The sequence below is a fragment of the Pseudophryne corroboree genome (genome assembly GCF_028390025.1).
Source record: "Pseudophryne corroboree isolate aPseCor3 chromosome 6 unlocalized genomic scaffold, aPseCor3.hap2 SUPER_6_unloc_1, whole genome shotgun sequence".
NCBI lineage: Eukaryota > Metazoa > Chordata > Amphibia > Anura > Myobatrachidae > Pseudophryne > Pseudophryne corroboree.
This window is the reverse complement of record NW_026967602.1, coordinates 1751759-1773509: the sequence shown is the minus strand read 5'-3', so window position 1 is coordinate 1773509 and position 21751 is coordinate 1751759. Positions and strand designations below refer to the sequence as shown.

General features: G+C 50.1%; 1 protein-coding gene across 1 annotated transcript in view; it reads left to right on the top strand.

Annotated features, from left to right (window-relative positions):
• Window positions 1-21751, top strand: part of TMEM95 (transmembrane protein 95) — a 167720-nt gene that overhangs the window by 97763 nt on the left and 48206 nt on the right. The window contains exons 3-4 of the mRNA XM_063950424.1: window positions 1778-1834; window positions 8604-8684. Coding sequence (XP_063806494.1) covers window positions 1778-1834; window positions 8604-8684 — 138 coding nt within the window. The remainder of the gene's footprint in view (window positions 1-1777; window positions 1835-8603; window positions 8685-21751) is intronic.

The following is a 21751-nucleotide window of genomic DNA, read 5'->3' as shown; positions in this document are numbered from 1 at the left end:
TTCTCCCGCAACTGGGGGTGCGAGGAAAAGGCTCAGAATTCCGAGCCCACCCGCTGGCGGTGATGCAGGGCAGTCTGGAGCGACTGCTGATGCTGACATCTGGTCCGGACTGAAGGACCTGACAACGATTACGGACATGTCGTCTACTGGCACTGCATATGATTCTCTCCCCATTGAAAGAATGGTGGAGGATTATATGAGTGACCGCATCCAAGTAGGCACGTCACACAGTCCATACTTATACTGGCAGGAAAAAGAGGCAATTTGGAGGCCCTTGCACAAACTGGCTTTATTCTACCTAAGTTGCCCTCCCACAAGTGTGTACTCCGAAAGAGTGTTTAGTGCCGCCGCTCACCTTGTCAGCAATCGGCGTACGAGGTTACTTCCAGAAAATGTGGAGAAGATGATGTTCATTAAAATGAATTATAATCAATTCCTCCATGGAGACATTCACCAGCAGCAATTGCCTCCACAAAGTACACAGGGAGCTGTGATGGTGGATTCCAGTGGGGACGAATTGATAATCTGTGAGGAGGGGGATGTACACGGTGATATATCGGAGGGTGAAGATGAGGTGGACATCTTGCCTCTGTAGAGCCAGTTTGTGCAAGGAGAGATTAATTGCTTCTTTTTTGGGGGGGGTCCAAACCAACCCGTCATATCAGTCACAGTCGTGTGGCAGACCCTGTCACTGAAATGATGGGTTGGTTAAAGTGTGCATGTCCTGTTTATACAACATAAGGGTGGGTGGGAGGGCCCAAGGACAATTCCATCTTGCACCTCTTTTTTCTTTTCTTTTTCTTTGCATCATGTGCTGATTGGGGAGGGTTTTTTGGAAGGGACATCCTGCGTGACACTGCAGTGCCACTCCTAGATGGGCCAGGTGTTTGTGTCGGCCACTTGGGTCGCTGAGCTTAGTCATCCAGCGACCTCGGTGCAAATTTTAGGACTAAAAATAATATTGTGAGGTGTGAGGTATTCAGAATAGACTGAAAATGAGTGGAAATTATGGTTATTGAGGTTAATAATACTTTGGGATCAAAATGACCCCCAAATTCTATGATTTAAGCTGTTTTTTAGGGTTTTTTGAAAAAAACACCCGAATCCAAAACACACCCGAATCCGACAAAAAAAATTTGGTGAGGTTTTGCCAAAACGCGTTCGAACCCAAAACACGGCCACGGAACCGAACCCAAAACCAAAACCCGAAAAATTTCCGGTGCACATCTCTAGTATATACACCTCTGTCCCTCTGCTACTCCTATCTGTGTCTGTCTGTCCTTCCTCTGTCCGTGTCCTCTGCTATATCCATCTAATACCTGTGCATCATTATGTATATACACCTCCGTCCCTCTGCTACTCCTATCTGTGTCTGTCTCTCCTTCCTCTGTCAGTGTCCCCTGCTATATCCATCTAATACCTGTGCATCATTATGTATATACACCTCCGTCCCTCTGCTACTCCTATCTGTGTCTGTCTGTCCTTCCTCTGTCCGTGTCCTCTGCTATATCCATCTAATACCTGTGCATCATTATGTATATACACCTCCGTCCCTCTGCTACTCCTATCTGTGTCTGTCTGTCCTTCCTCTGTCCGTGTCCCCTGCTATATCCATCTAATACCTGTGCATCATTATGTATATACACCTCCGTCCCTCTGCTACTCCTATCTGTGTCTGTCTGTCCTTCCTCTGTCCATTACGGCTCCAGCTCAGTATACGGCTCCTATATTCTGCTGATACGATGTCTCTGACTCTCCGATGTCTCCCCTCTTACAGATGAGAGTAACCTTTACTTCATCACGCAGAAGACTCACCGGGTATTCCGAGTGCTTGGTAAGTAGTAACCCCCCCCAGTGTGCGCCTCTTTATCTCTCTGCCAGGGATATCACTCACTGGTTACAAACAATCTGCATATTCTCAGGAATTTCTCCCGCTTTCCACCAGTGGAATGACATGTATGTATGTGTAAGACTCTCGCACACGTGTGAGCTGGTAACAGGCGGTAGTGTCGGTTTGCACGTGTGTGCAGTGTGTGCTCAGCCCAGGACTTACTCCTACAGTGCGATGAGAACAGGCCGATCGGGGCCGGAGCTGACGTCACACACCCGCCCTGACACTCCCAGAAAACGTCCAGTTACCACCCACAAACGCCCGCTTCCTGTCACTCTGCCTGCGTACGTCTAGCGATCCCAAAAGAATCGCTGGATTACTTTACAGTTTGTTCTCGCGTCTGCGCAGTACGATCTGTATGAATGCGCAGTTGATCGATAATTGGCCACCTTGCGAATTCGCACAACACGATCAGCTCTGAATTAGGCCCTCATTCTGGATTGTTAGCAATTGGGCAAAACCATGTGCAGTGCAGGGGGGGCAGATGTAACATGTGCAGTGCAGGGGAGGCAGATATAACATGTGCAGTGCAGGTGGGGCAGATGTAACATGTGCAGAGAGAGTTAGAATTGGGTTGGGTGTGAAATCTAAATTGCAGTGTAAAAATAAAGCAGCCAGTATTTACCCTGCACAGAAAAAATATAACCCACCCAAATCTAACTCTCTCTGCACATGTTACATCTGCCCCACCTACAGTGCACATGTTACATCTGCCCCACCTGCAGTGCACATGGGGGGTAATTCCAAGTTGATCGCAGCAGGATTTTTGATAGCAATTGGGCAAAACCATGTGCACTGCAGGGGAGGCAGATGTAACATGTGCAGAGAGAGTTAGATTTGGGTGTGGTGTGTTCAATCTGCAATCTAAATTGCAGTGTAAAAATAAAGCAGCCAGTATTTACCCTTCACAGAAACAATATAACCCTCCCAAATCTAACTCTCTCTGCACATGTTATATATGCTGCCCCCCCACCCCCCCACCCCCACCACCACCACCACCACTACCCCTGCAGGGCACATGGTTTTGCCCAACTGCTAACAAACCTAAATAACCCCATTAGACAGGTGTGTGTGTGTGTGTGTGTGTGTGTGTGTGTGTGTGTCACTAATACAGCAGGTCCCGTGTGTGAGTGTGTGTGTGTGTGTGTGTGTGTGTGTGTGTGTGTGTCACTCAGTACAGGCCCCACGTGTGTGTGTGTGTCACTCAGTACAGGCCCCACGTGTGTGTGTGTCACTCAGTACAAGTCCCACGTGTGAGTCACTCAGTACAAGTCCCACGTGTGTGTGTCACTCAGTACAAGTCCCACGTGTGAGTCACTCAGTACAAGTCCCACGTGTGTGTGTCACTCAGTACAGGTCCCGCGTGTGTATTTCACTCAGTACAAGTCCCACGTGTGAGTCACTCAGTACACGACCCACGTGTGTGTGTCACTCAGTACAGGTCCCACGTGTGTGTGTCACTCAGTACAGGTCCCACGTGTGTGTGTCACTCAGTACAGGTCCCACGTGTGTGTGTCACTCAGTACAGGTCCCACGTGTGTGTGTGTGTGTGTGTGTGTGTGTGTGTGTGTGTCACTCAGTACCAAGTCCCGCGTGTGTGTGTCACTCAGTACAGGTCCCGCGTGTGTGTGTCACTCAGTACAGGCCCCACGTGTGTGTCACTCAGTACAGGTCCCACGTGTGTGTGTGTCACTCAGTACAGGTCCCGCGTGTGTGTCACTCAGTACAGGTCCCACATGTGTGTGTGTCACTCAGTACAAGCCCCACGTGTGTGTGTGTCAATCAGTAAAGGCCCCACGTGTGTGTGTGTGCGTGTCACTCAGTACAGGTCCCACGGGTGTGTGTGTGTGTGTGTGTGTGTGTGTGTGTGTGTGTGTCACTCAGTACAGGTCCCACGTGTGTGTCACTCAGTACAGGTCCCGCATGTGTGTGTCACTCAGTACAGGCCCCACGTGTGTGTGTGTCACTCAGTAAAGGCCCCACGTTTGTTTGTGTGTGTGTGTGTGTGTGTGTGTCACTCAGTACAGGTCCCGCGTGTGTGTGTCACTCAGTACAGTTCCCACGTGTGTGTGTGTCACTCAGTACCAAGTCCCGCGTGTGTGTGTGTCACTCAGTACAGGTCCCGCGTGTGTTTGTCACTCAGAACAGGCCCCACGTGTGTGTCACTCAGTACAGGTCTCACGTGTGTGTGTCACTCAGTACAGGTCTCACGTGTGTGTGTGTCACTCAGTACAGGTCCCACGTGTGTGTGTCACTCAGTACAGATCTCACGTGTGTGAGTCATGTGTGCCACTCAGTACAGGTCCCACGTGTGTGTGTCACTCAGTACAGGTCCTGCGTGTCTGTGTCACTCAGTACAGGTCTCGCGTGTGTGTGTCACTCGGTACAGGTTCTGCGTGTCTGTGTCACTCAGTACAGGTCTCACGTGTGTGTGTCACTCAGTACAGGTCTCACGTGTGTGTGTCACTCAGTACAGGTCTCACGTGTGTGTGTGTCACTCAGTACAGGTCCCGCGTGTGTGTGTGTGTGTGTGTGTGCGTGTCACTCAGTACAAGCCCCACGTGTGTGTGTGTCACTCAGTACAGGCCCCACGTGTGTGTGTGTGTGTGTGTGTGTGTGTGTGTGTGTGTGTGTGTGTCACTCAGTACAGGTCCCACGTGTGTGTGTCACTCAGTACAGGTCCCACGTGTGTGTGTCACTCAGTACAGGTCCCACGTGTGTGTGTGTGTGTGTGTGTGTGTGTGCGTGTCACTCAGTACAAGCCCCACATGTGTGTGTGTCACTCAGTACAGGCCCCACGTGTGTGTGTGTGTGTGTGTGTGTGTCTGTGTGTGTCACTCAGTACAGATCCCACGTGTGTGTGTGTCACTCAGTACAGGCCCACGTGTGTGTGTGTGTGTGTGTGTGTGTGTGTCACTCAGTACAGGTCTCACGTGTGTGTGTCACTCAGTACAGGTCTCACGTGTGTGTGTCACTCAGTACAGGTCCCACGTGTGTGTGTGTGTCACTCAGTACAGGTCCCACGTGTGTGTGTGTGTGTGTGTGTGTGTGTGTGTGTGTGTGTCACTCAGTACAGGCCCCACGTGTTTGTCACTCAGTACAGGTCCCGCGTGTGTGTGTGTCTGTGTCACTCAGTACAGGTCTCACGTGTGTGTGTATCACTCAGTACAGCTCCTGCGTGTGTGTGTGTGTGCGTGTCACTCAGTACAAGCCCCACGTGTGTGTGTCACTCAGTACAGGCCCCACGTGTGTGTGTGTGTGTGTGTGTGTCACTCAGTACAGGTCTCACGTGTGTGTGTGTCACTCAGTACAGGTCCCGCGTGTGTGTGTGCGTGTCACTCAGTACAAGCCCCACGTGTGTGTGTGTCACTCAGTACAGGCCCCACGTGTGTGTGTGTGTGTGTGTGTGTGTGTGTGTGTGTCACTCAGTACAGGTCCCACGTGTGTGTGTGTCACTCAGTACAAGCCCCACGTGTGTGTGTCACTCAGTACAGGCCCCACGTGTGTGTGTGTGTGTGCGTGTCACTCAGTACAGGTCCCACGTGTGTGTGTGTGTCACTCAGTACAGGCCCCACGTGTGTGTCACTCAGTACAGGTCCCGCATGTGTGTGTCACTCAGTACAGGCCCCACGTGTGTGTGTGTGTCACTCAGTACAGGTCCCACGTGTGTGTGTGTCACTCAGTACAGGCCCCACGTGTGTGTGTGTCACTCAGTACAGGTCCCACGTGTGTGTGTGTCACTCAGTGCAGGCCCCATGTGTGTGTCACTCAGTACAGATCTCACGTGTGCGTGTGTCACTCAGTACAGGTCCCACGTGTGTGTGTCACTCAGTACAGGCCCCACGTGTGTGTGTCACACAGTACAGGTCCCACGTGTGTGTGTCACTCAGAACAGGTCCCGTGTGTATGTGTCACTCAGTACAGGTCTCACGTGTGTGTGTGTCACTCAGTACAGGTCCCACGTGTGTGTGTCACTCAGTACAGGCCCCACGTGTGTGTGTCACACAGTACAGGTCCCACGTGTGTGTGTCACTCAGAACAGGTCCCGTGTGTATGTGTCACTCAGTACAGGTCTCACGTGTGTGTGTCACTCAGTACAGGTCCCGCGTGTGTGTGTCACTCAGTACAGACCCCACGTGTGTGTCACTCAGTACAGACCCCACGTGTGTGTGTCACTCAGTACAGGTCCCACGTGTGTGTGTCACTCAGTACAGGTCCCGCGTGTGTGTGTCACTCAGTACAGGTCCCGCGTGTGTGTGTCACTCAGTACAGGTCCCGCGTGTGTGTGTCACTCAGTACAGGTCCCACGTGTGTGTGTGTGTGTGTGTGTGTGTGTGTGTGTGTGTGTGTGTGTGTGTGTCACTCAGTACAGGTCCCGCGTGTGTGTGTCACTCAGTACAGGTCCCGCGTGTGTGTGTTACTCAGTACAGGCCCCTCGTGTGTGTGTCAGTCAATGCTCCTTGGAAATGTATGTTGGGACGTGTGTGTGTGTGTGTGTGTGTGTGTGTGTGTGTGTGTGTGTACATGTGATAGGGAATGTAGAGTGTAAGCCCCACTGGGGCAGGGGCTGATATGAATAGACAAATAGCTGCAGAATACTGGGGGTCAATCCGAGTTGTTCGCTCGTTATTTTTTTATCACAACGGAGCGATCATTCGCTAATGTGCATGCGCAATGTTCGCACTGCGACTGCGCCAAGTAAATTTGCTATGCAGTTAGGTATTTTACTCACGGCATTACAAGGTTTTTTCTTTGTTCTGTTGATCGGAGTGTGATTGACAGGAAGTGGGTGTTTCTGGGCGGAAACTGGCCGTTTTATGGGTGTGTGCGAAAAAACGCTACAGTTTCTGGGAAAAACGCGGGAGTGGCTGGAGAAACGGAGGAGTGTCTGGGCGAACGCTGGGTGTGTTTGTGACGTCAAACCAGGAACGACAAGCACTGAACTGATCGCAGATGCCGAGTAAGTCTGGAGCTACTCAGAAACTGCTAAGAAGTGTCTATTCGCAATTTTGAGAATCTTTCGTTCGCAATTTTACTATGCTAAGATTCACTCCCAGAGGGCGGCGGCTTAGCGTGTGCAAAGCTGATAAAAGCAGCTAGCGAGCGAACAACTCGGAATGAGGGCCATAGTGCAGATGGAGCCTCGCTCATCTAGCCTTCTCTGCTGCACCTAGGCGCACCAAGGCTTATTAGCATAAGCCTTTCATCTATTGTTCTCAGCTGCAATACAATACAGAGAGAACAATACAGCAGGGGATTAAGGGGGTCATTCCGAGTTGACCGCTCGCTATCTGTTTTTAGCAGCCGTGTGAACAAATAGTCACCGCCCACGGGGGAGTGTATTTTTGCTGTGCAAGTGTGCGATCGCATGTGCAGCCGAGCGGTACAAAAACATTTTGTGCAGTCTCTGCGCAGCCCAGGACTTACTCAGCCGCTGCGATCACATTAGCCTGTCCGGTCCCGGAATTGATGTCAGACACCCGCCCTGCAAACACCTGGACACGCCTACGTTTTCCCAACCACTCCCAGAACACGGTCAGCTGACACCTACACACGCCCTCTTCCTGTCACTCTCCTTGTGATCGGCTGTGTGAATGGATTCTTCATTAAATTCATCGCTCAGCAACAATCCGCTTTGTACTTGTGTGACGCATCTGTGCATTGTGGTGCTTACGCATGCGCAGTAGTGACCTGATCGCAGCGCAGCGAAAAACAGCAGAGTGCGATCAGGTCGGAATGAACCTGTAAGTCCGACTGCAGTGGCTGAGTTACTCCTATTAAAGGGATAGGTGAGAAGGGCTCCACCTGTATGTGTGCTCCATGGGGGTCATTCTGAGATGATCGCAGCAGGAAGTTTGTTAGCAATTGGGCAAAACCATGTGCACTGCAGGGGGGGCAGATGTAACATGTGCAGAGAGAGTTACATTTGGGTGGGGTGTATTGAAACTGAAATCTAAATTGCATTGTAAAAATAAAGCAGCCAGTATTTACCCTGCACAGAAACAATATAACCCACCCACATCTAACTCTCTCTGCACATGTTATATCTGCCCCACCTGCAGTGCACATGGTTTTGCCCAACTGCAAAAAAATGTAATGCTGCGATCAACTCAGAATTAGGCCCAATGGTGGTCATTCCGAGTTGTTCGCTCTGTAATTTTCTTCGCATCGCAGCGATTTTCCGCTTATTGCGCATGCGCAATGTTCGCACTGCGACTGCGCCAAGTAAACTTGCTATGCAGTTAGGTATTTTACTTACGGCATTACGAGGTTTTTTCTTCGTTCTGGTGATCGTAGTGTGATTGACAGGAAGTGGGTGTTTCTGGGCGGAAACTGGTCGTTTTATGGGAGTGTGTGAAAAAACGCTACCGTTTCTGGGAAAAACGCGGGAGTGGCCGGAGAAACGGAGGAGTGTCTGGGCGAACGCTGGGTGTGTTTGTGACATCAAACCAGGAACGACAAGCACTGAACTGATCGCACTGGAAGAGTAAGTCTCGAGCTACTCAGAAACTGCACAGAGAAGTCTTTTCGCAATATTGCGAATCTTTCGGTCGCAATTTTGATAAGCTAAGATTCACTCCCAGTAGGCGGCGGCTTAGCGTGTGCAAAGCTGCTAAAAGCAGCTTGCGAGCGAACAACTCGGAATGAGGGCCAATATACACACATACCTGTATATTGCAGTCTCCCATTTAATGGATGTATTTCTTTGTAGAGATCACTCGTGACAGACTGGGAATCGCAGCGTACTGGGACTGGCTCCATGAGGTGAAGCTGCCAGAATACACTCACGCAGGTAATGGAGCTAGAGTTACTGGCATCCATGGTTCCCCGTGTGTCCTTCTGAGGGCCCTGCATCCTGGTTCCTTCTGAGGGCCCTGCATCCTGGTTCCTTCTGAGGGCCCTGCATCCTGGTTCATTCTGAGGGCCCTGCATCCTGGTTCCTTCTGAGGGCCCTGCATCCTGGTTCTCTCTGAGGGCCCTGCATCCTGGTTCCTTCTGAGGGCCCTGCATCCTGGTTCTCTCTGAGGGCCCTGCATCCTGGTTCTCTCTGAGGGCCCTGCATCCTGGTTCTCTCTGAGGGCCCTGCATCCTGGTTCTCTCTGAGGGCCCTGCATCCTGGTTCCTTCTGAGGGCCCTGCATCCTGGTTCCTTCTGAGGGCCCTGCATCCTGGTTCCCTCTGAGGGCCCTGCATCCTGGTTCCTTCTGAGGGCCCTGCATCCTGGTTCCTTCTGAGGGCCCTGCATCCTGGTTCCTTCTGAGGCAGAGCCGTAACTACGTGTGTGCTAAGTGTGCCTGGCACACAGCGCAGTCGCCCTGAGGGCGCAACTGTCCGCATCTCCATATCTTTAGTCAGCGGCATTGTAATGAGTCAAACTGACTCATTACAAGCCGCCTGAGACGAGAGGAGTAGCAGCCCCGGAGGCAGGGGAGAAGGAGGAGGAGGGAGGGGAACTCAGGAGCTGCAGCAGCGCACTGTAATTGGTGGCGGCGCTGCTGCAGCTGTCCCTCTCCTTCCACATAGGCTGGGCGCTGCCGCTGTGAATGCTGGGATGCGCTTCCCTCATCCCAGCATTCCCAGCTGCAGCAGCGCCGCCACCAATTACAGTGCGCTGCTGCGGCTCCCTCCTCCCCCTCCCTCCTCCTCCTCCCCTGCCCGGGATCTGCCAGCAGCTGCTGCACCGAGGAGCCTGACTGCCTGAGCCAGCGGAGACAGTAAGTATTCATCATCTATTCTGTCTATCGGTCGGTCTGTCTGTCTATCTATTTATTCTGTCCGTCTGCCGTAATGGGTAAAAAGGGGGACTGGCTGCCGTAATGGGTAAAAAGGAGGACTGGCTGCCGTAATGGGTAAAAAGGGGGACTGGCTGCCGTAATGTGTAAAAAGGGGGACTGGCTGCTGTAATGTGTAAAAAGGGGGACTCTGTCTGCCGTAATGTGTAAAAAGGGGGACTGGCTGCCGTAATGGGTAAAAAGGGGGACTGGCTGCCGTAATGTGTAAAAAGGGGGACTGGCTGCCGTAATGTGTAAAAAGGGGGACTGGCTGCAGTAATGTGTAAAAAGGGGGACTCTGTCTGCCGTAATGTGTAAAAAGGGGGACGCTGTCTGCCGTAATGTGTAAAAAGGGGGACTGGCTGCCGTAATGTGTAAAAAGGGGGACTGGCTGCCGTAATGTGTAAAAAGGGGGACGCTGTCTGCCGTAATGTGTAAAAAGGGGGACTGGCTGCCGTAATGTGTAAAAAGGGGGACTGGCTGCCGTAATGTGTAAAAAGGGGGACTGGCTGCCGTAATGTGTAAAAAGGTGGACGCTGTCTGCCGTAATGTGTAAAAAGGGGGACGCTGTCTGCCGTAATGTGTAATAAGGGGGACTGGCTGCCGTAATGTGTAAAAAGGAGGTGCTGTCTGCCGTAATGTGTAAAAATGGGGACCCTGTCTGCCGTAATGTGTAAAAAGGGGACTCTGTCTGCCGCAATGTGTAAAAAGCGGACGGTGTCTGCCGTAATGTGTACAAAGGGGGACTCTGTCTGCCGTAATGTGTAAAAAGGAGGTGCTGTCTGCCGTAATGTGTAAAAAGGGGATGCTGTCTGTCATAATATGTAAAAAGGAGACGCTGGGGTATATTTACTAACATTCGTAATTCTCCCGATTTGGTGGGAGATTAATCACGAATGACATCGAAAGTGTAAAACTGCAACTTTTTGAATTTATTACGACTAATTTACTAAGCTGTCGTATTCTGCATTTTTGTGTTTTCCGATGTCGATGTCATTCGTAATTTTTTTCAGTGTTTTATGGGAGTGATTAGCAAAACACTGCCGACTTTAACACAATGAATCACGGCCGGATCTGTGAGATCCGTGCTGGGGTTCATTGTGCACTTTTTTTTATTTAAAAAAATAGTTAAAAATGGTAAAAAAAAAAGTGCGTGGGGTCCCCCCTCCTAAGCATAACCAGCCTCGGGCTCTTTGAGCCGGTCCTGGTTGCAGAAATATGGAGAAAAAATTGACAGGGGTTCCCCCATATTTAAGCAACCAGCACCGGGCTCTGCGCCTGGTCCTGGTTCCAAAAATACGGGGGACAAAAAGCGTAGGGGTCCCCCGTATTTTTGAAACCAGCACCGGGCTCCACTAGCTGGACAGATAATGCCACAGCCGGGGGTCACTTTTATACAGTGCCCTGCGGCCGTGGCATTAAATACCCAAATAGTCACCCCTGGCCGGGGTACCCTGGGGGAGTGGGGACCCCTTCAATCAAGGGGTCCCCCCCCAGCCACCCAAGGGCCAGGGGTGAAGCCCGAGGCTGTCCCCCCATCCAATGGGCTGCGGATGGGGGGCTGATAGCCAAAGTTGAAAGTGTTTGATATTGTTTTTAGTAGCAGTACTACAAAGCCCAGCAAGCCTCCCCCGCAAGCTGGTACTTGGAGAACCACAAGTACCAGCATGCGGCGGAAAAACGGGCCCGCTGGTACCTGTAGTACTACTACTAAAAAAAATACCCCAATAAAGACATCACACACACACCTTGAAAGTAGAACTTTAATACATACATACACACCACCATATACACATACTTACCTTATGTTCACACGAGGGTCGGTCCTCTTCTCCAGTAGAATCCATGGTGTACCTGTTGAAAAAATTATACTCACCAAATCCAGTGAAGATGGCTCCTCTGCTTGTAATCCTTTTGTAATCCACGTACTTGTAAAAATAAAAAAACGGATACCCAACCTCGCACTGAAAGGGGCCCCATGTTTTCACATGGGACCCCTTTCCCCGAATGCCTGGAACCCCCTCTGACTTAAGTCCAAGAAGGTTCCATAAGCCAATCAGGGAGCGCCACGTTTGGCACCCTCCTGATTGGCTGTGTGCTCCTGTACTGACTGACAGGCGGCACACGGCAGTGTTACAATGTAGCGCCTATGCGCTCCATTGTAACCAATGGTGGGAACTTTGTGGTCAGCGGTGAGGTTACTCTCGGTCAACCGCTGACAACAAAGTTCCCACCATTGGTTACAATGGAGCGCATAGGCGCTACATTGTAACACTGCCGTGTGCCGCCTGTCAGTCAGTACAGGAGCACACAGCCAATCAGGAGGGTGCCAAACGTGGCGCTCCCTGATTGGCTGATGGAACCTTCTTGGACTTAAGTCAGAGGGGGTTCCAGGCATTCGGGGAAAGGGGTCCCATGTGAAAACATGGGGCCCCTTTCAGTGCGAGGTCGGGTATCCGTTTTTTTTATTTTTACAAGTACGTGGATTACAAATGGATTACCAGCAGAGGAGCCTTCTACCATGGATTATGTGAGTATAATTTTTTCAACAGGTACACCATGGATTCTACTGGAGAAGAGGACCGACCTGCGTGGGAACATAGGTAAGTATGTGTAAATGGTGGTGTGCATGTATGTATTAAAGTTATACTTTCAAGTAGAGATGAGCGCCTGAAATTTTTCGGGTTTTGTGTTTTGGTTTTAGGTTCGGTTCCGCGGCCGTGTTTTGGGTTCGAACGCGTTTTGGTAAAAACCTCACCGAATTTTTTTTGTCGGATTCGGGTGTGTTTTGGATTCGGGTGTTTTTTTCAAAAAACACTAAAAAACAGCTTAAATCATAGAATTTGGGGGTCATTTTGATCCCAAAGTATTATTAACCTCAAAAAACATAATTTACACTCATTTTCAGTCTATTCTGAATACCTCACACCTCACAATATTATTTTTAGTCCTAAAATTTGCACCGAGGTCGCTGTGTGAGTAAGATAAGCGACCCTAGTGGCCGACACAAACACCGGGCCCATCTAGGAGTGGCACTGCAGTGTCACGCAGGATGTCCCTTCCAAAAAACCCTCCCCAAACAGCACATGACGCAAAGAAAAAAAGAGGCGCAATGAGGTAGCTGTGTGAGTAAGATTAGCGACCCTAGTGGCCGACACAAACACCGGGCCCATCTAGGAGTGGCACTGCAGTGTCACGCAGGATGGCCCTTCCAAAAAACCCTCCCCAAACAGCACATGACGCAAAGAAAAAAAGAGGCGCAATGAGGTAGCTGTGTGAGTAAGATTAGCGACCCTAGTGGCCGACACAAACACCGGGCCCATCTAGGAGTGGCACTGCAGTGTCACGCAGGATGTCCCTTCCAAAAAACCCTCCCCAAACAGCACATGACGCAAAGAAAAAAAGAGGCGCAATGAGGTAGCTGTGTGAGTAAGATTAGCGACCCTAGTGGCCGACACAAACACCGGGCCCATCTAGGAGTGGCACTGCAGTGTCACGCAGGATGTCCCTTCCAAAAAACCCTCCCCAAACAGCACATGACGCAAAGAACAAAAGAGGCGCAATGAGGTAGCTGACTGTGTGAGTAAGATTAGCGACCCTAGTGGCCGACACAAACACCGGGCCCATCTAGGAGTGGCACTGCAGTGTCACGCAGGATGTCCCTTCCAAAAAACCCTCCCCAATCAGCACATGATGCAAAGAAAAAGAAAAGAAAAAAGAGGTGCAAGATGGAATTGTCCTTGGGCCCTCCCACCCACCCTTATGTTGTATAAACAAAACAGGACATGCACACTTTAACCAACCCATCATTTCAGTGACAGGGTCTGCCACACGACTGTGACTGAAATGACGGGTTGGTTTGGACCCCCCCCAAAAAAGAAGCAATTAATCTCTCCTTGCACAAACTGGCTCTACAGAGGCAAGATGTCCACCTCATCTTCACCCTCCGATATATCACCGTGTACATCCCCCTCCTCACAGATTATCAATTCGTCCCCACTGGAATCCACCATCTCAGCTCCCTGTGTACTTTGTGGAGGCAATTGCTGCTGGTCAATGTCTCCGCGGAGGAATTGATTATAATTCATTTTAATGAACATCATCTTCTCCACATTTTCTGGATGTAACCTCGTACGCCGATTGCTGACAAGGTGAGCGGCGGCACTAAACACTCTTTCGGAGTACACACTTGTGGGAGGGCAACTTAGGTAGAATAAAGCCAGTTTGTGCAAGGGCCTCCAAATTGCCTCTTTTTCCTGCCAGTATAAGTACGGACTGTGTGACGTGCCTACTTGGATGCGGTCACTCATATAATCCTCCACCATTCTATCAATGTTGAGAGAATCATATGCAGTGACAGTAGACGACATGTCCGTAATCGTTGTCAGGTCCTTCAGTCCGGACCATATGTCAGCATCAGCAGTCGCTCCAGACTGCCCTGCATCACCGCCAGCGGGTGGGCTCGGAATTCTGAGCCTTTTCCTCGCACCCCCAGTTGCGGGAGAATGTGAAGGAGGAGATGTTGACAGGTCGCGTTCCGCTTGACTTGACAATTTTGTCACCAGCAGGTCTTTCAACCCCAGCAGACCTGTGTCTGCCGGAAAGAGAGATCCAAGGTAGGCTTTAAATCTAGGATCGAGCACGGTGGCCAAAATGTAGTGCTCTGATTTCAACAGATTGACCACCCGTGAATCCTTGTTAAGCGAATTAAGGGCTGCATCCACAAGTCCCACATGCCTAGCGGAATCGCTCCGTGTTAGCTCCTTCTTCAATGCCTCCAGCTTCTTCTGCAAAAGCCTGATGAGGGGAATGACCTGACTCAGGCTGGCAGTGTCTGAACTGACTTCACGTGTGGCAAGTTCAAAGGGCATCAGAACCTTGCACAACGTTGAAATCATTCTCCACTGCACTTGAGACAGGTGCATTCCATCTCCTATATCGTGCTCAATTGTATAGGCTTGAATGGCCTTTTGCTGCTCCTCCAACCTCTGAAGCATATAGAGGGTTGAATTCCACCTCGTTACCACTTCTTGCTTCAGATGATGGCAGGGCAGGTTCAGTAGTTTTTGGTGGTGCTCCAGTCTTCTGTACGTGGTGCCTGTACGCCGAAAGTGTCCCGCAATTTTTCTGGCCACCGACAGCATCTTTTGCACGCCCCTGTCGTTTTTTAAAAAATTCTGCACCACCAAATTCAAGGTATGTGCAAAACATGGGACGTGCTGGAATTTGCCCATATTTAATGCACACACAATATTGCTGGCGTTGTCCGATGCCACAAATCCACAGGAGAGTCCAATTGGGGTAAGCCATTCCGCGATGATCTTCCTCAGTTGCCGTAAGAGGTTTTCAGCTGTGTGCGTATTCTGGAAAGCGGTGATACAAAGCGTAGCCTGCCTAGGAAAGAGTTGGCGTTTGCGAGATGCTGCTACTGGTGCCGCCGCTGCTGTTCTTGCGGCGGGAGTCCATACATCTACCCAGTGGGCTGTCACAGTCATATAGTCCTGACCCTGCCCTGCTCCACTTGTCCACATGTCCGTGGTTAAGTGGACATTGGGTACAACTGCATTTTTTAGGACACTGGTGAGTCTTTTTCTGACGTCCGTGTACATTCTCGGTATCGCCTGCCTAGAGAAGTGGAACCTAGATGGTATTTGGTAACGGGGGCACACTGCCTCAATAAATTGTCTAGTTCCCTGTGAACTAACGGCGGATACCGGACGCACGTCTAACACCAACATAGTTGTCAAGGACTCAGCTATCCGCTTTGCAGTAGGATGACTGCTGTGATATTTCATCTTCCTCGCAAAGGACTGTTGAACAGTCAATTGCTTACTGGAAGTAGTACAAGTGGGCTTACGACTTCCCCTCTGGGATGACCATCGACTCCCAGCGGCAACAACAGCAGCGCCAGCAGCAGTAGGCGTTACACGCAAGGATGCATCGGAGGAATCCCAGGCAGGAGAGGACTCGTCAGACTTGCCAGTGACATGGCCTGCAGGACTATTGGCATTCCTGGGGAAGGAGGAAATTGACACTGAGGGAGTTGGTGGGGTGGTTTGCGTGAGCTTGGTTACAAGAGGAAGGGATTTACTGGTCAGTGGACTGCTTCCGCTGTCACCCAAAGTTTTTGAACTTGTCACTGACTTATTATGAATGCGCTGCAGGTGACGTATAAGGGAGGATGTTCCGAGGTGGTTAACGTCCTTACCCCTACTTATTACAGCTTGACAAAGGGAACACACGGCTTGACACCTGTTGTCCGCATTTCTGGTGAAATACCTCCACACCGAAGAGCTGATTTTTTTGGTATTTTCACCTGGCATGTCAACGGCCATATTCCTCCCACGGACAACAGGTGTCTCCCCGGGTGCCTGACTTAAACAAACCACCTCACCATCAGAATCCTCCTGGTCAATTTCCTCCCCAGCGCCAGCAACACCCATATCCTCCTCATCCTGGTGTACTTCAACACTGACATCTTCAATCTGACTATCAGGAACTGGACTGCGGGTGCTCCTTCCAGCACTTGCAGGGGGCATGCAAATAGTGGAAGGCGCATGCTCTTCACGTCCAGTGTTGGGAAGGTCAGGCATCGCAAACGACACAATTGGACTCTCCTTGTGGATTTGGGATTTCAAAGAACGCACAGTTCTTTGCGGTGCTTTTGCCAGCTTGAGTCTTTTCAGTTTTCTAGCGAGAGGCTGAGTGCTTCCATCCTCATGTGAAGCTGAACCACTAGCCATGAACATAGGCCAGGGCCTCAGCCGTTCCTTGCCACTCCGTGTGGTAAATGGCATATTGGCAAGTTTACGCTTCTCCTCCGACAATTTTATTTTAGGTTTTGGAGTCCTTTTTTTTCTGATATTTGGTGTTTTGGATTTGACAAGCTCTGTACTATGACATTGGGCATCGGCCTTGGCAGACGACGTTGCTGGCATTTCATCGTCTCGGCCATGACTAGTGGCAGCAGCTTCAGCACGAGGTGGAAGTGGATCTTGATCTTTCCCTAATTTTGGAACCTCAACTTTTTTGTTCTCCATATTTTATAGGCAGAACTAAAAGGCACCTCAGGTAAACAATGGAGATGGATGGATTGGATACTAGTATACAATTATGGACGGACTGCCACGGTTAGGTGGTATAAAAAAACCACGGTTAGGTGGTATATATTATAATAATAATACAATTATGGATGGACGGACTGCCTGCCGACTGCCGACACAGAGGTAGCCACAGCCGTGAACTACCGCACTGTACACTGGTTGATAAAGAGATAGTAGTATACTCGTAACAACTAGTATGACACTATGACGACGGTATAAAGAAAGAAAAAAAAATACCACAGTTAGGTGGTATATATTATAATAATAATACAATTATGGATGGACGGACTGCCTGCCGACTGCCGACACAGAGGTAGCCACAGCCGTGAACTACCGCACTGTACACTGGTTGATAAAGAGATAGTAGTATACTCGTAACAACTAGTATGACACTATGACGACGGTATAAAGAAAGAAAAAAAAATACCACAGTTAGGTGGTATATATTATAATAATAATACAATTATGGATGGACGGACTGCCTGCCGACTGCCGACACAGAGGTAGCCACAGCCGTGAACTACCGCACTGTACACTGGTTGATAAAGAGATAGTAGTATACTCGTAACAACTAGTATGACACTATGACGACGGTATAAAGAAAGAAAAAAAAATACCACAGTTAGGTGGTATATATTATAATAATAATACAATTATGGATGGACGGACTGCCTGCCGACTGCCGACACAGAGGTAGCCACAGCCGTGAACTACCGCACTGTACACTGGTTGATAAAGAGATAGTAGTATACTCGTAACAACTAGTATGACACTATGACGACGGTATAAAGAAAGAAAAAAAAATACCACAGTTAGGTGGTATATATTATAATAATAATACAATTATGGATGGACGGACTGCCTGCCGACTGCCGACACAGAGGTAGCCACAGCCGTGAACTACCGCACTGTACACTGGTTGATAAAGAGATAGTAGTATACTCGTAACAACTAGTATGACACTATGACGACGGTATAAAGAATGAAAAAAAAACCACGGTTAGGTGGTATATATTATAATAATAATACAATTATGGATGGACGGACTGCCTGCCGACTGCCGACACAGAGGTAGCCACAGCCGTGAACTACCGCACTGTACACTGGTTGATAAAGAGATAGTAGTATACTCGTAACAACTAGTATGACACTATGACGACGGTATAAAGAATGAAAAAAAAACCACGGTTAGGTGGTATATATTATAATAATAATACAATTATGGATGGACGGACTGCCTGCCGACTGCCGACACAGAGGTAGCCACAGCCGTGAACTACCGCACTGTACACTGGTTGATAAAGAGATAGTAGTATACTCGTAACAACTAGTATGACACTATGACGGTATAAAGAATGAAAAAAAAAACACGGTTAGGTGGTATATATTATAATAATAATACAATTATGGATGGACGGACTGCCTGCCGACTGCCGACACAGAGGTAGCCACAGCCGTGAACTACCGCACTGTACACTGGTTGATAAAGAGATAGTAGTATACTCGTAACAACTAGTATGACACTATGACGACGGTATAAAGAAAGAAAAAAAAATACCACGGTTAGGTGGTATATATTGTAATACAATTATGGATGGACGGACTGCCTGCCGAGTTCCGACTGCCGACACAGAGGTAGCCACAGCCGTGAACTACCGCACTGTACTGTGTCTGCTGCTAATATAGACTGGTTGATAAAGAGATAGTATACAATACATACAACAATATACTACTATACTGGTGGTCAGGCACTGGTCACCACTAGTCACACTGGCAGTGGCACTCCTGCAGCAAAAGTGTGCACTGTTTAATTTTAAATTAATATAATATTATGTACTCCTGGGGGCTCCTGCTATAACAACCTGCAGTGCTCCCCAGTCTCCCCCACAATTATTATAAGCTTTGCCTTTTATACATTGATGTGCAGCACACTGGGCTGAGCTGAGTGCACACAGACTGAGTCACACTGTGTGACTGGCTGCTGCTGTGTATCGTTTTTTTTCAGGCAGAGAACGGATATAGCAGAGAACGGATATATTATATTAAAATAAATAAAAGTTAACTAACAACAACTGCACTGGTCACTGTGGTAAACTCTGTCTGACTCTGCACAATCTCTCTCTCTCTTCTAATCTAATTTCTAATGGAGAGGACGCCAGCCACGTCCTCTCCCTATCAATCTCAATGCACGTGTGAAAATGGCGGCGACGCGCGGCTCCTTATATAGAATCCGAGTCTCGCGAGAATCCGACAGCGTCATGATGACGTTCGGGCGCGCTCGGGTTAACCGAGCAAGGCGGGAGGATCCGAGTCTGCTCGGACCCGTAAAAAAAACATGAAGTTCGTGCGGGTTCGGTTTCAGAGAAACCGAACCCGCTCATCTCTACTTTCAAGGTGTGTGTGTTATGTCTTTATTGGGGTATTTTTTTAGTAGTAGTACTACAGGTACCAGTGGGCCCGTTTTTCCATCGCATGCTGGTACTTGTGGTTCTCCAAGTACCAGCTTGCGGGGGAGGCTTGCTGGGCCTTGTAGTACTGCTACTAAAAACAATATCAATCACTTTTACCAAAGGCTATCAGCCCCCCATCCGCAGCCCTTGGATGGGGGGGACAGCCTCGGGCTTCACCCCTGGCCCTTGGGTGGCTGGAGGGGGGGGACCCCTTGATTGAAGGGGTCCCCACTCCCCCAGGGTACCCCGGCCAGGGGTGACTAGTTGGGTATTTAATGCCACGGCCGCAGGGCACTGTATAAAAGTGACCCCCGGCTGTGGCATTATCTGTCCAGCTAGTGGAGCCCGGTGCTGGTTTCAAAAATACGGGGGACCCCTACGCTTTTTGTCCCCCGTATTTTTGGAACCAGGACCAGGCGCAGAGCCCGGTGCTGGTTGCTTAAATATGGGGGAACCCCTGTCAATTTTTTCTCCATATTTCTGCAACCAGGACCGGCTCAAAGAGCCCGAGGCTGGTTATGCTTAGGAGGGGGGACCCCACGCAAAATTTTTTAATAAAATTAACACTTTCCCACCCCTTCCCACTGATATACATGCACGGATCTCATGAATCCGTGCATGCCTATCCAATCACGGTTCAAAAAAGCAGGTCTGTTTTTTTTTAGCACTTTTTTACGATTTGTAATTTTTCACGGCAGTGTTTGGATATTTTGAGATTTGCACTTTTTAGTAAATGACCGAGTTCTACTAATTTGCTGGCGTATTTGACCGATGGTGTATTCATTCGTATTTTTTTTCTTGGACTTCCAAAAAAATACAAATGGCCTCATCACTGCCGTGATTTGAGTTTAGTAAATTCCCGACATGACATTTTGAAGAAAAAACGGCATCTCGGTCAAAATCGGGACCTTAGTAAATATACCCCGCTGTCTGCCGTAATGTGTAAAAAGGGGATGCTGTCTGCTATAATGTGTAAAAGGGTCTCTACCTGGTGTAGTGGCGCTAATGTGCGGCGTAATTTGAATAAAGGAGACTACTGTGCACCGCAATATGAATTGGTATTATTTTGTGGCCACACCCCTTCCCCATGAAGCCACGCCCTATATTTTTTGCACGCGCCTACAGCGCGCACTGCCCCTATTTTACATAAAAGGGGGGGCGCTGATGCCGTTTCTTGCACACAGCGCTAAAATGTCTAGTTACAGCACTGCTCTGAGGGCCCTACATCCGGGTTCCCTCTGGGGTCCCTGCATCCTGGTTCCCTCTTATGGACATGCATCCTGGTTCCCTCTGAGGGCCATGCATCCTGGTTCCCTCTGAGAGGGCCCTGTATCCTGGTTCCCTCTGAGCGCCGTGCATCCTGGTTCCCTCTGAGGGCCCTGCATCCTGGTTTCCCCTGAGGGCCCTGCATCCTGGTTTCCTCTGAGCGCCCTGCATCCTGGTTCCCATTGAGTGTCATGCATCCTGGTTCCCTCTGATGGCCCTGCATCCTGGTTCCCTCTGATGGCCCTGCATCCTGGTTCCCTCTGAGGGCCCTGCATCCTGGTTTCCCCTGAGGGCCCTGCATCCTGGTTTCCTCTGAGCGCCCTGCATCCTGGTTCCCATTGAGTGTCATGCATCCTGGTTCCCTCTGATGGACATGCAGCCTGGTTCCCTCTGATGGCCTTGCATCCTGGTTCCCTCTGAGCGCCCTGCATCTTGGTTCCCTCTGAGGGCCCTGTATCCTGGTTCCCTCTGAGGGCCCAGCATCCTGGTTCCCTCTGAGAGCCCTGTATCCTGGTTCCCTCTGAGGGCTCTGCATCCTGGTTCCCTCTGAGGGCTCTGCATCCTGGTTCCCTCTGAGGGCCCTGCATCCTGGTTCCCTCTGAGGGCCCTACATCCTGGTTCCCTCTGAGGGCCCTGCATCCTGGTTCCCTCTGAGGGCCTTGCATCCTGGTTCCCTCTGAGTGCCCTGCAACCTGGTTCCCTCTGAGGGCCCTGCATCCTGGTTCCCTCTGAGTGCCCTGCAACCTGGTTCCCTCTGAGGGCCCTGCATCCTGGTTCCCTCTTATGGCCTTGCATGCTGGTTCCACCTGAGGGCCCTGCATCCTGGTTCCCTCTGGGGCCCTGCATCCTGGTTCCCTTCTGAGGGCCCTGCATCCTGGTTCCCTTCTGAGGGTCCTGAATCCTGGTTCCCTTCTGAGGGCCCTGCATCCTGGTTCCCTTCTGAGGACCCTGCATCCTGGTTCCCTTCTGAGGGCCCTGCATCCTGGTTCCCTTCTGAGTGCCCTGCATCCTGGTTTCCTCTGAGCGTCCTGCATCCTGGTTTCCTCTGAGCGTCCTGCATCCTGGTTTCCTCTGAGCGTCCTGCGTCCTGGTTTCCGTCTGAGGACACTACGTCCTGGTTTCCGTCTGAGGGCACTACGTCCTGGTTTCCGTCTGAGGGCACTACGTCCTGGTTTCCTCTGAGTGCCCTGCATCCTGGTTCCCTCCGAGGGCCTGTGTTGATTTTTGTGGAATAACTCCATTGTTCAGTGTACGCATAACCACCCGTTAG